The sequence below is a fragment of the Melopsittacus undulatus genome, chromosome 9, assembly GCF_012275295.1.
Source record: "Melopsittacus undulatus isolate bMelUnd1 chromosome 9, bMelUnd1.mat.Z, whole genome shotgun sequence".
Lineage (NCBI taxonomy): Eukaryota > Metazoa > Chordata > Aves > Psittaciformes > Psittaculidae > Melopsittacus > Melopsittacus undulatus.
In genome coordinates this window covers 12,216,433-12,229,345 of record NC_047535.1, presented here as the reverse complement: position 1 = coordinate 12,229,345, position 12,913 = coordinate 12,216,433, and the positions used below count along the sequence as shown (strand labels likewise).

The 12,913-nt window shown below is 59.0% G+C and overlaps 1 protein-coding gene across 4 annotated transcripts; it reads left to right on the top strand.

Moving 5' to 3' along the window:
* Positions 1–277: 277 nt before the first annotated feature.
* On the top strand, positions 278–12,632 carry GRAMD2A (GRAM domain containing 2A). Of its 4 annotated transcripts, none has more exons than XM_034066361.1 (13): positions 278–335; positions 957–1,112; positions 3,663–3,776; positions 4,379–4,436; positions 5,620–5,692; positions 5,774–5,877; positions 6,620–6,718; positions 7,554–7,625; positions 8,525–8,587; positions 10,076–10,232; positions 10,539–10,638; positions 10,747–10,854; positions 11,591–12,632. In XM_034066361.1, exons 3-13 carry the CDS (start codon positions 3,673–3,675, stop codon positions 11,592–11,594), a joined length of 942 nt encoding a protein of 313 aa, XP_033922252.1. In that variant the 5' UTR covers positions 278–335; positions 957–1,112; positions 3,663–3,672; the 3' UTR covers positions 11,595–12,632. The 4 variants fall into 4 exon arrangements, with proteins under 4 accessions (XP_033922252.1, XP_033922250.1, XP_033922253.1 ...); XM_034066359.1 differs by having other exon boundaries at positions 957–1,298; XM_034066362.1 differs by lacking the exon at positions 11,591–12,632 and having other exon boundaries at positions 957–1,298; positions 10,747–10,858.
* The last annotated feature ends 281 nt before the right edge of the window (positions 12,633–12,913 follow it).

Sequence of the window (12,913 nt, the reverse complement as noted above, 5' to 3'; positions counted from 1 at the left end):
GCCTGGGTACTTGTCTCGGGGTGCAGGTGGAGGGAAGGGGGTGCCTGGGGTCACTGCTGGCAGCGGATGGAAGGGACCTGGACCCCGGCCCAGGGCACCTGTCCCAGCCGTGGGCCCTTTAAGAGGCGGGCCCCCGGTAAGCCCCGCCCCTTCCCGCTAGTGGGCGCGGCGAGGCGCCGTGGTCGGGGGAGTAGAGCTGAGCGCGGTGGCCAATGGGGGTGCGCGGAGGGGGTGGGGTTTGGCGGCGGGCAGCCAATGGGAAGGCGTCGGGATGCCGCGAGGAGGCCGGGCGCGCGGGGCATGACGGCGCCGGGCAGCGCGGGGCCGCCGCGCAGGTACGGGCCGGGGGGGGGGGGCGGTGTGAGGCGGCCGCGGGGGGACCGGGGGTGCCCGGGGCGCGGTGCGGAGCCGAGGGGTGCCCCCGCTGCCGCTGCGAGTCCGGTGCCCGCCCTCGGCCTGCCCCCGGCCGGCGGCGCAGCGCCGTGAGGGGAGCGCGGAAGCACCGAGCTCCGCCTCCCGCTCTGAGGGGACGGCTCGGCCCGGGGGGGGGTCCCGCCGCTGCCCGGCCCGGGGACCGCTGGTTCCGCCTCGGCCGAGGGGTGCTCCCAGCCCGGGGGGAGGCTGGGGCCGGCCCCGGGCGCTGCCCTCGGTGCTGGGCTTCGGACGAGCTCCCCCCATCCGGGGTTGCCCCGCGGAGCCGGCGGCAACGCCGTCCCCCTGGCGCGGGGCTCTGGGGACCGGTGGATCCCGGTATCCCGGGTGCTGGGGGCGGCCCTGGGAGCGAGGCCCTGGCTGTCGGCCCGGCCGTGACCCACCGGGCGCAGCGCCCCGGGGCGGGCCGTGCCTGGGGGGGACACCGGGGTGCACTGAGGGAGGCGGTGTGGGGCCCTGCTGCACACACGCACCCGGAGCCGTGTCTCCGTGCCGGCCTTGAACTCCTGTCTCTCCCCTGACAGCGCTGCTCGGGACCCGCCGTTCCCCTCCAGCATCCTCGGCGGTGGCTCCGCTCCAGCAGCCAGCACACGGGACTGAAATGACCTTGAAAGCCGGGAACAAGGGCAGCTCGGCGGATCCCGCCCGGGCTCGCTCGGGCCGAGGCAGCACAGCCGCAGGTGCCTCCCTCTGGCTCTGATCCTCGGCTTTTAGTTTTGGGAGGCAAATCCCTCCCTCCCTCTCTCCTGCCTCTGCCACGCGCTTCCCCCGTGCTCGTGCCGGCAGCGGGAAAGGGTTCCAGGGAAAATCCAGCGCTGTTGGAGGGGCTCTCGACGGATCGTTCCCAGGCTGGATCCCAGCATCGCGTAAGGAAAGGCAGATGTTGGTCTGGGGAGAGGGAGAAACTCCGGGTGCCTCCTGGCCAAGCTGCAGCCTGGAAGTGAGCTGGGGGTCTCTGGAAGGGGCTGTCTGCCTCGGGACAGTGGGCAGGGGACAGCAGTGTTTTCCCTTTGTTGGGAATTCCTGTGCCCACCGGCTCCGCCTTGTCTTGGGGGATCCACACTCCAACTGTTCCTGCTCCACTTGTAGTCTGGGATGCTGGGAATGGTGATTTTCCTGCAGGAGTGGTTTCCTGCTAAGAACATCCCTTGAGGACAGCCTGGTTTTCTCCCTGTGCTTGCACTGGAAGTGGCTCTTGGCAGGGAGACCTCCCCATCAGCTCTGTGGAGCCCAGCCTTATCTTACGCTGTGCTCCTGAACCCTGGATCTCTATTCCTGATGTATCTGGGAGCCGGGACAGAGCAAGATCTATTGAGGGCAACTGAGGCAGCTGCTGCAGTGTCTCTGCTGGGCTGCGGATGCTCCTCATAGCCCCCAGCCCCTCCCTGGAGCAGCCTGCTCCTGGCACCCTGTCTGAGACCATCTTATCCAGGACTTGTCCCTGGCAGTGACCATGTGGGGGAGAGAAAGCCAGGACAGGGCCATGGAGCATTCCAGGTGCCCTCCAGCCTTTGGCCTTCCTCATTCTAAGGGATTTCTGTGTGTTTGGTGACCCTGGGGAGGGGTTCTTGGTGCCGTCTCCTCAAGCAAGGGCACCTCTCCCCATCCCCTTTGTGGTGCCCCTTGGCGTCAGCCTGGTCAGGACTAAATCCGCTTGCCTGGATTAAGCAGTGGGGATTTAAGGGATGATGCAGGGATGGAGCGGGCTGAGCGCTGGAGAGGGAGGCTCTGGAGCAGGCTGGAGCCCCTTTGCCCAGCATGGGGGCAGGGGGGTGAAGGCTTCGGTGCCTCCATGGTAGAAGTTTTAGCTTCAGGGCAGTGTGGCATCCATGTGGCATCACCATCTGGGACATGCTGCCTGTCCCAGAGCCATGGGGTGGTGGAGGAATCAGGCAGGGACAAAGCCTTTGCTGCGATGCCAAGGGATGTTATTTTGGTGCTTCTTGCTGATAGAGTCTCCCTTCTCTTCCAGACACATCCTTTGACCTGAGCTTCTCCTAAAGCCCTCCCCCCCACACCTCAGTGTGATCATCCCATCCCACAATGCTTGGGTTTGGGGACCATGCGGGCAGTTTGTTTCCTTTGCACACACTGGCTGTGGGGAGCTGGGAGCTGGTTCCAAGCCTGGTCACTTGTGTTCAGGTTTTCTGCAGCCCTGTGTATGTGCTGCATCTTCAGGGAGCAGTCCCTGTGCTTCCAGCTGGGATTCAGCCTGGCTCCATTGCATCGGGACAGCATCTTGTCAGGCCCCTGAGGCTACGGGGACATGGGGTCTTGCGCTGTCGGGGTGCAGCACCCCCATCCTGGTTCTCCCTGGGTCTGTAGGGAGTCATTGAGATGGGTTTCTCTTCAGATGAGTCCCTTGGAGTGGGTGCAGGGTGTGTCCAGGGAAGCACAGGCGGCAGAAGAGCCCCTCTGCCTGTAGGAAGTGGTTGGTATGGCTTCTGCCGCACTGCATCACCCCTGCGGGCACCGGGATGTGCTCCAGCTCTGTGCTGTCCATCCTGCCTGTGCCCCACCTGCTCTGCCTCTTCTCTTGAGTAATTTCCTCTCCATATTCTGGAGGCTGTTTCTGGGCTCTTCTGCACTGCCGGAGCCTGTGGATCGCTGCTGCAGCCCCTGTGCCCTGGGACTGTGCTCCACTTTGGCTCCTGGTGCCAGCCACGTGGCAGCAATCTCTGGTTGCGGTTTGCCAGGGGCGGATGTGTCACCTTTCTGGCCCACTGGGTGATAACCTCCCTGGGAGTGTGTTTGCTTTACCTGTCACAGCTGATAAGCACCTCTGATAAAACCCGTGATAGCAAATAACAGGCTTTAAGGAGAGGGGAGGGATGAAACCAGGGAGTTGGTGCCCTTGGCAAGGGCTCTGCCCTGGGAAGACGCTGTTCTGCCAACACAGAGGAACAGATCCTGGCCCTCACTGGTCAGAATCTCTGGGAAGTTCCATAAACCTGGTTCCTGAGGAGTGGCTCTGCTGTGGAGGGTGCTATGGGAGCAAGTGCTGCTCTTTGGCTGCTCGGCTGCAAGTGCCGAGGAGTTCCTGGCAAGGAATGTCCTTATTTTTTCCTCCACGTGACGTGGGAAGTCACAGCAATGTTCCTGCTGTCCTTGACTGGCAGATACCAACCACAGTGTGCAGGCTGGGACTGAAGGGAGTGCATTTATGGCTCCAAACCACATCTCTTCCATCTTTCCCTCTCCCTTGGGGGCTAATGGGCTTCTCCTTGCAGTGCCAAGCCGATGCATGAAAAAGCAGCTCCCCTGAAGAGCCCCGAGCCCATGCACGGCCGTGAGAAGCTAGAGACATCCCACAAGCAGAGGAGTTTGGATTCCCTCGATGGCAGGTGAGGGGCAGCAGGGTCTGCGGTCGAGTGTTTGTGCTTTGTCCTTCCTGTTGTGATCTCCTGCAGCATCCCTGCTGCCTCCAAGCCCCCAGGTGTATCCCACCGGCTCAGAGTGGGCACAGGGGGTCCTTTTGCTTTCTCTCTTACATATTGGCAGGGAGGGAAGGGGGGTTTGGGGAAGGGACCAGTATTCCCGCTGCTGGGGTTGCTGGGCGGATTTCACTGTCTCTGCAGTTTCTCCTTCATTTGCTGGCATGGTGGATGCAGATGGATCCCCCTGGGCCCATCCTCCTGCCGGGGCATGTTCCCAAATTTCCATGTGTGCTTTCCCTGGGGAAACCTTGCCCTGGCTGAAGCTGCTCCTAACCTGTCCCTGCTGCTGCCGGGCTTCCTTCCCCAGGTGCTAGGGTGTATTTGGGTACAGGCACCTCAGTGCTGGTGCCTCCACCATCAGCTGTTACTTAACATCCAAATGTGCCTTCCCAGGTCTCTCTTGCATCCTCTACATCTTGCTGTGTCTTGTCTTGCAGCTCCCGTGTTTGAGGGAGTGGGTGAGATGTGGGACTCCTCACTCACATGAGGATTGTTATTTTGCCTTCCAGCCTCCGCCTGAATGAAGCCCTGAAGGATGAGGACATCAAGAAATGCCACCGGGAAGTGGTAAGTCTTGAGCGTCGTGAGTGAACGGGCTGGTTCCTTGGAGCCCGACCCTGGCCATTTGCCATGGAGGAGCCTGCGACTGGTGTAGGGCAGAGGCTCCTGTCTGCGTTTCCAGGGGAGCCAGTGATGGTTTCAGCTGGTCTGTGATCTGCCTTGCAAGCATGCTCAGGATTTTCCATCCAGAGCTATGGAGGGAGCAGAAATCTTGACTGTATGCAGCTCAGTTCCCATCTGTTTGAACCTTTTTGGTTGTTCAGATCATGCCCGAAGTAGAGCTTTTTGGTCCACCTGCAAACAGGAGATGCTTTGGAAGGGGCAGTAGCAGGGGGAGGAGTTGTTTTGCCTTTCCCCACAAAGAAGACAGAGAAGAAAAACATTCTGATGATTAATCAGAGGCCTCTGTGGGGGTTATGGGGCTGTGCTGGGGCTGGGGAGTGTTTCTTGGGGGTAGCTTGGAGGTGATACCATGACCCACCCCTTCCCCCTAAAACACCCCACCAGCACTCCCACCACCCCGGCGTCTCTCTGGGGGGTGTCTGAGCCAACCCCAGGTGGTGCTGAGCCTTGATCCTCTTACAGCCCAGCTCATCCAGTGATGGGGTGTGTGGTGCAAAGGTGACCCTGTCACTGCGGGCAGGACAGGAGGGCTCTGCCATGTCCCTGGGAGCACTGGGAGCTCTGGGGCAGGGGAGCTGACTTACTGCACAGCTCCAAACTGCTTTGGAGCCTTTTGCTTATCCCCAGAACCTGCCGAGCCTCCCGCGGCAGCCTTTGAAGAGACACCCGGAATATAAATAGCTGGATGGCGCGGTGTGATGGGCACAGAGCAAGTGCTGTCACCGTGCCCCGGATAAGGGAACAGCTCGAGGAGGAGGAGAGAAGCCGCTGGGCAAGATAAATCGCCTGCGGATGAGGCTGGGAGAAGCCCAGCTCCTCGCAGAGGCTCCACAGCCTCCATAGGCATTAAGGGGGGATGTTTACCTGGGATGATGGCGCAGTGTTTGCTGGGTGCGGGATCATCTGAGCCTCCTCCAGCCCTTCGTGCCCAGCGTCCCCAGCCCGGTGGGACCCCCCTGCGCCGGTCCCAGGTGTGGGCAGAGGGAGGTTTTGTTGCAGGAGGGTGTTTTGAGGGGTCTCCTCATCAACGAGCTCACCGGATAACCTTGCTTTGCTTCGCTTTCAGGCTGCTAGCAAGTACAACTCCCAGTACCACAAGCTGTTCAAGGACATCCCCACGGAGGAGAGCGTGTTGAAAGGTGGGTGATGCAGTGAGGGACGGGCATGGTGGTGGCAGGATCTGGCCCGTGGTCTGCCATGGCCCTTTGTCTGCCTTGCAGTTTGCTCCTGCGCGCTCCAGAGGGACATCCTCATCCAGGGAAGGCTTTACATCTCCCCCAACTGGCTCTGCTTCTACGCAAACCTTTTTGGGAAGGATATCAAGGTAACGTTGGGGCCAGCTCACCCCAGTCCCGTAGGGCTCATAGATGTGGCTACAAAGCAGTTATCCCCTCCTGCACCCAAATAACCCCAAAATTAGCATCAAAAGCCTCTGTGCTTTTGAGAGGAGTGTGGCTGCTTCTCCTCCTCAGATCACCCCTACCATCAGCCTGGGGAACCCAAATATTGATTTGGTTTAGAGTTCCCTGATGTAAAACCTCCTACAAGCCACAGCAGCATTCAAAGCAAGATCAAAGCTTTGAGGGGTGTGGGGGGGGAAGATTTGAATCTCTCCTGGCTTTTCTTCTTGATTTACAGTCTGAAGCTTCCCCATTAGCTTTGTGGCTGATTAAGGTCTTGGGGAGAGATGACTTCCTTTAAAACTGGGCTGAAGAACTGAACTGTTTCCATCAGCCACTTTAAACAAATACCTGATGGGGTTCAACGAAGTCATCCTGCCATGGATTACATCCTGCTTTAGTTTTAACTCCCTGGGTTTGTGATGGGTTTCAGACTGACCGGGGGGGGGGGGGATTTCCCCATGTCGCTGCTGTTTTGTTTCAGTAGAAACTGTCTCTGAGCCGAGATTAGTGCAAGGGGATGAGGTGAGCTCTAATAAACCCCAAGCTGTCTGAATCCCCGTGCTGCTGCTCTGCTTGGAGTGTAATTCTACTGTGTGCTGTGTGTCTGCCTTGTGAAGGAGCCTCCTGGAGCTCGCCCCATCCCCATGTCTCTTTGTCCTCCAGGTGGTGATCCCGGTGGTGTCCGTGCAGCTGATAAAGAAGCACAAGACTGCTCGGCTGCTGCCCAATGGCTTGGCCATCACCACCAACGCCAGCAGGAAGGTAACACCAGAGCCTCACTGCAGCCCTGGTCCGAGTTAGCTCTGCTTTGAGAGCAGGGAATGAAGCGATTCCAGCTGGGAATGGAGCAGTGCTGTCCATGCTGGCAGCCAGCCAGGGCTTTGCTTTTGTTTCTGAATTTCACTTTGTTTCTGGGCAAAGTAAAGCCCAAGTGAAACTCGGTCGAGCCTGACAAATCCCCACCAGGCTCAAATAAAACCTTTAAACTCCTTAAGCACAAGCAGGGGAGGGGCTGGTGTTCATCCCAGCTGCCGGAAAGCTTGGATAAGGGGCTGAATTTCCAGCTGCTAAATCACAGTGGGTGTTGGCTGCAGTGAACTGACGTGGTCCTGTCTGGTGTGTCTTGAGTCTTTGCTTGCTGTCAGCAGCGTGCGTTGCCCATCCCCTGCCACAGTTATTCCTGTGGGGTTTTGGGAGGAGGTGATTCCTGCAGGATTTGGGTGTTCAAAGCAATCTGGTTGCAAAGCTGCTCTGTATCAGGTGAGGGAAGTGCTGCCCCGTGTCCCCTTGTGCCAACCCACAGGGATGTTTTCCATCGCTCCCGGCCCTGTTTGCTGCCACATCCCTCTGGGCTGATCCCGGGAGGCCCCACGGGAAGAGCAGCTGAGCAAAACTGACCCCAAAAAAATCTGGTCCAGGTTTTAGGTGGCTGCAAAAATAACAGCAGGGAGCTCCGCAGGGAGGTGCCTGCAGGGGGATGCGGCTCCTGCAGGAGGGGAGAGTCAAGGGCAGGACATCTCTGTCTGTTCCCTGCCTGTGGAGAACCGGGCTCGGGATGGGGGAATCTCTCCTGGCAGCTCCTCTCTTTCTCTTGCAGTACATCTTTGTGTCCCTCATCTCCCGTGACAGTGTCTATGATGTCCTGAGGAGAGTCTGCACGCACCTGCAGGTACCCTTCACCCTGTGTTTTGGTGGCCACAGGGCTCTGCATTGGCCTCCAGGGCTGTGTTTCAGGGACCAGAACACTTCAGACCCCCCATCATGGCTTCAGATGCTCCCAAAGCCCTCCCTGGTGCCCTGCTGCCTCTTCCCAGCATCCTCACCCTGCAGCAAGGGACAGGAACCATGCCCAGTGCACATCTTGTCCCCAGGAGTTGCTGCTGGGCTTTTCTGGGTCATGGATGACAGAGGCAGAGCCCGGAGTTCCTGTTCTCTCCCAGGGTGTGTAGGTGAATTATGCATAATCCGGTAGTAATACGAGTTCTGCCACTCTGCACATTGGGGCCCATGCCCCAGGCCTGGAGTTTGAAGGGGAGGAAAAATGGTACAAAGTCAAGGAAAATTTGAATTAAAATGTCTAAGGAGGGAAGAGCCCTGGAGCATCAGCCCTGGAGCTGGAGAGCAGGACTGTGGGCATCTCCCTTTCCTTGCCTTTGAAGCACGTGGGAAGCAGTGCTGGGGCCCTTCCCCACCCGGCAGGGTGTCTGCTGGCTGTGTGGGGTGGTGATTCAGGTGACTCAGCTCCATTGCCAAACTGGGGGATTTATCCTTTGAAATGTACTGGGCTCTGCCTACATATTCCTGTTTCTCTCCTCACAATGCTTTATCCCCTCTGCTGGAAGCTGAGGCTCCATCAGAGCCATGGCCCCATAGGGTTTTCGGTGATGGGAAGCAGGGATGCAGGGCCCTGTCCTCTGCCGGATGCTCTTTGTCCTCACATCCCTGTGCTCGCAAGCTTTAAGCAACTGCTCTTCAGGGAGTCTCCAGGAAAGTCAATGCTCAGTTTCCTGGTGCCAGTTGGGGCTGGGAGGGGCAGCACCATTCCCACCTGTTCTTTTCTCCTTCCAGGTTTCAAGTAAGAAGAGCTTGAGCTTGAAGGAGCTGACGGAGGAGCCTGATGCTGTGTCACTGGTGAGGGTCAGGGCAGCTCTGGGAGAGGGAAGGAGCCCTGTGAACTCCTGCTGTGGGCAGGAGAGTGTCCCCTGGCTGGGTTTAACACCTTCCCAGTGCTGGTGCAGCCACGTCCAGTGTGGAGTTGGTCCCTCTCCCCTCGGGGCTGACAAAGGTCATGTGAGGATGTGGCTGTTGCCTTCAAAGCGCGTCCTCTGGGATGCTCACCCCCTGGGGTGGCACAAACAGATGGGTCAGGAGGATGGTTTGGGCAGCCCATGGCTGAGCACGAGCCTCTTGCTCTTGGGGGTCTGTACAGAGGTGGAAAAACTCAGAGCGATGTGGGCAATGCTGGTGCTCTGCTCCTGCTGGCTGGTGCTGTTCGCAGCCATGAACATGGATAACAGGCTGGAAATACGGTTGAATTATCCCAAAACCTGTGGGGTGAGTGGGATGGCTCAGAGCCAGGAGGCTGGGAGAATGAAGAGCGTGACCAAGGGAGCATGAGGGGTCTCATCCTGGTGCCTTTGGAGCACAGCAGGGCTCTGCTCCGCCTGCAGTGACTTTGTCCCTAGCCAGCAGGATGTGTCCTCTCCATTAAATATGGATGGCCCATCCCTGCCTCTGTTCCATCATGAAGCTGTGGCTGTGCTGGGCTATACAGGGACAATGGGCACTGTGTCCTCCATGGGCTAGTGGCCCTGTGCACCGGCTGGGTGCAGGAAGTGACAATTGAAGTGGCCCTTGAGAGACAGGGCTGGTGGCATCCCAGGGGTTGAAGACACTTCTCAAGGGCTGAATCAGGAGCTCCTCTCAGTGCTTCTGAGCGCTGCAGCCCTTCAGTAGCTCCAGCCCTGGAGACACATGAGCAAGGGAACCCCTCTCCATGTCGGTTACCCTGGTGCACGGAATGGAATGGACCCTGGTCCATTCAGTGCTTCTCTGGGATGCTGAGCCATGGGGCAGGTGAGGGGCTCTTGGAGGATGGTGGGAGGCCATGTTGAGCTTCAAGGGGTGGAGGAGGTGGCAATTGATATTGGATGCTGGAGAGGGCCTGTAGTGACAGGACAAGGGGTGATGGGTTTAAACTGAACAGGGAAATTTAGTTTAGATACAGGGCAGAAGCTCTTCCCTGTGAGGGTGCTGAGGCGCTGGCACAGGGTGCCCAGAGAAGCTGTGGCTGCCCCATCCCTGGCAGTGTTCAAGGCCAGGTTGGACACAGGGGCTTGGAGCAAGCTGCTCTAGTGGAAGGTGTCCCTGCCTGTGGCAGGGGTTGGAGCTGGGTGAGCTTTAAAGTCCCTTCAACCCAAACCATTCTGAGATTCTGTGATTTGGGGCAAGCATGGGATGTGTGGGCAAGTCCTTCCTATGGCAGTAGGAACCTCCATCCCCATGGGACTGTTGTCCTAAGTAGCATCAGCTCCACCTTAGGATGCTGTTTTGGGTCTGTTGGTGCTCGATGGAGGTGCTGACTATGGCTCCGTTGCTCCCCTGGGGCTGTTCCTGCAGGAGGTGATTGTCCCTGAGGGCAAGTGGAGGAAGGTGTCACCCGCTTCCCTATCCCTGTCACTGCCAGACACCGACTACCAGTGCATCCACCGGGCCTCCGTCAGCAGCCTGAGCACCAAGGAGAGCTCCTTCACCTCCGAGGAGCCCCTGGTTTCAGGTGAGGGCTGTGTTCGGTGTGAGGACACGGGTTGGGCCCTGCCCTACACCATGTGCTGGGTGTAAACCTCCATAGATCCACCTTCATCCGTCCTGTGCTCTCATGGAGGGAGTTTCTGCCTTGCAGATGAGCAGGGCTGCAGCTGGGAGTCAGTGATGGGCTCCTGGGGATGGGATGTGGTCTGGCTGTGGGGTCTGAGCCCTCAGCATGTGCCTGTGAGGGAGGAGTAGCTGATACCTGAAGGCTCTGGGCAGTCGAGGAGCATGAGCCCGATGCTGTGCTGCTGACTCTGGGCTTGTGTTGCAGAAAGTGCAATAAACACAGAGGAGGAGCTGGAGGTGGAGCCGAGCTGCGTGGCAGAGCTGAGGCCCTCCGACTACCAGCTCCTGAAGATCTTCATCGTGCTGTGAGTGTGTGGAGCAGCTGTGGGGGGGGGAGGGGGACAGGGGTACCCTGGGAACATCCAACTCAACCACTGGCCACTGAGCGTTGGTGCTTGTTCCTCTGCCCCCAGCATCTGCCTCCTGGTCGTGTCCTCGTCGTACCTGGCGTTCCGCATCTTCCGCCTGGAGCAGCAGCTCTGCTCGCTCAACCGGGACTACCTCTCCCGTGGACACAGGAGGTGAGGGGCCCCCAGGGACACTTCGGTGCAGGGCGGTGGCACCATGAGTGGAGGACCCGAGATGCAAAGACCAATGGCTCCGTGCCACATCCCAGGGGTTCCTCGTCCTTTGTCCTGCTGTTGGGATGGCTGATGGTAGACCTTTAGCTGTCCTCCCCATGTGCTGGAAGATCCCATCAGCTGCTGGTTTGTGTGACTGAGGAAACCTCTGCTGACCCTGAGACTTTCAGCCCTTGGGAAGAAGCTTTACTTGTGGGTTTGGGGCTGGTTTCTGGTCGTAGGAAGCACTGGGGTGGAGCCAGGCTGTGCCCTGAGGCTAACATGACCATGAGCATCATCAAGAGATGGGCACAGAATCACAGAATCAACCAGGTTTGAAAAGCCCTTTAAGCTCATCCAGTCCAACTGTTCCCAGCACTGCCCAGGCCACCCCTAACCCATGGCACTGAGGCCTCGTCTCCACGCTGTGTGAGCACTTGGAGGGAAGGTGCCTGCAGCCCTGCCCTGGGCAGCCTGTTCCAATGCCTGAGCACCCTCTGGGGAAGGAATTGTTCCTCAGCTCCATCTAAACCTGCCCTGGTGCAGCTTGAGGCCGTTTCCTCTTGTCCCATCCCTTGTTCCTTGGGAGAACAGACTGACACGAGTGGGTTCCTTGGGTTGGGGACATGGGGGTGACTCCCTTCACATGCCCATGGTGCTTCCATGGCTGCTGTCTCACCCATCTCTCTGCTTGCAGGTGACTATTGCCCCCAGCGCTGGCTGAGGACAGATGCCGGGATGGTGTCACCCCATGTGTGGATCCCGGTGCTGAGTCCTCCCGGCTGTGGCTGTTGCACAGGACCTGGTTTTCCCTCAGCCGGTAACATGGGACCAAGTATCTTCTCTCTTCCTCCTGGCACCTGCTCCTGCTGGGACCTCTTGGCCAGCTCACGGCCACTGGTGCCAACTCCCCGTCCCACTGGAAACCTGTTTTCTCCCCGGGATGCTGCTGTGCTGTAGCACTGGACGATGGCTCAGGGCTGCCAAGCGGTTGGACCTCTCCTTAGGACTTGCTGCTAAAATGGGTGCTGGTTTTTATCCCAGGCTTGGATTTTTCCTGTTCAAAGATGACTTTAGGCTCCCTGGGAACCCCCAGACGTGGGGATTTGTTGCTGCTGCTGCTCTGGGTGGAGCCCGGGCAGTGGCTTTGGGCTGAACCTGCCTCTTTGTCCCCTTCTCAGTACCCCTGGGACCGCAGCTGGAGGAACAGCCCCAGCCCTGGGGGTGTGGAGGGACAGGGAGAAAGGGGCCACCAGCACTGTGGGGCAGCACCCAAGGGTGGGGGTACAACCCAGGCCCCCCAGCTCTGCTGGGCTCTGTGCTGGCTTCCAGCCCTTCTCTCCTGGAGCACCGGCCCATCTCGGGGTGTGTGTGTGTCTGTGTCCCCTGCAAAGCACTTTAGGGTCCCCCAGACCAGGCGCTTGGTGCCAGACCAAGGCTGCAGTAGCCCATTCCCCTCGTTCAGACATCCCAAACGGAGCCTGTGCCTGACACTGGGGAAGGTCCTGGATCGCAGCGTGGCTGTGCTGAGTGTGGAGTTGAGTCCCGCAGGGTTTGTCCCACAGGCTCCCCCAGGAGCACTCTGGGGTGATTCCTGTGGGATTCCTTTCGGTTTTCTTTCCTGTTTTTTGGGAACTACAAGTGCTGATGGGGCCAAATCCCTGTGCCTGGGGCAGCGCTCGCTGCTCTCCCAGGCCTGGAACGGCTTTTAAGTGAAATAAACCCAAGATTTTCTAGCATGTTGCTGTCTGCTGCCGAGCCAGGCACCCCAGTATCGGTGCTGCCCTGGTGCTCCTTCACAGGCTGCAGCCTCAGGGCGTAGATTACATGGGGACAGCCCGGTCCTTGTGTGGGTTTGGGAATGGGTGCCATTACCTTGTTCTCCCTTTGAGCCAGCGCTGGTTGTACCTGGGGCTGGATGGATGCTGGTGGATGCTCAGCAGCGTTTTTCCATGCTGTGTGTCATTCTGTTTGTCACCTTGGCCATGCTGAGGAGGGGAACCCGGTTGGGGGCGTAGCC

Excerpts from the sequence above, each read along its gene's own strand:
- GRAMD2A (XM_034066361.1), top strand. The coding sequence starts at position 3,673 with ATGCATGAAAAAGCAGCTCCCCTGAAGAGCCCCGAGCCCATGCACGGC. Across the intron at positions 5,693-5,773 it reads GGAGGAGAGCGTGTTGAAAG|TTTGCTCCTGCGCGCTCCAG; the intron begins GTGGGTGATGCA and ends TCTGCCTTGCAG. Across the intron at positions 7,626-8,524 it reads GAGTCTGCACGCACCTGCAG|GTTTCAAGTAAGAAGAGCTT; the intron begins GTACCCTTCACC and ends TTCTCCTTCCAG.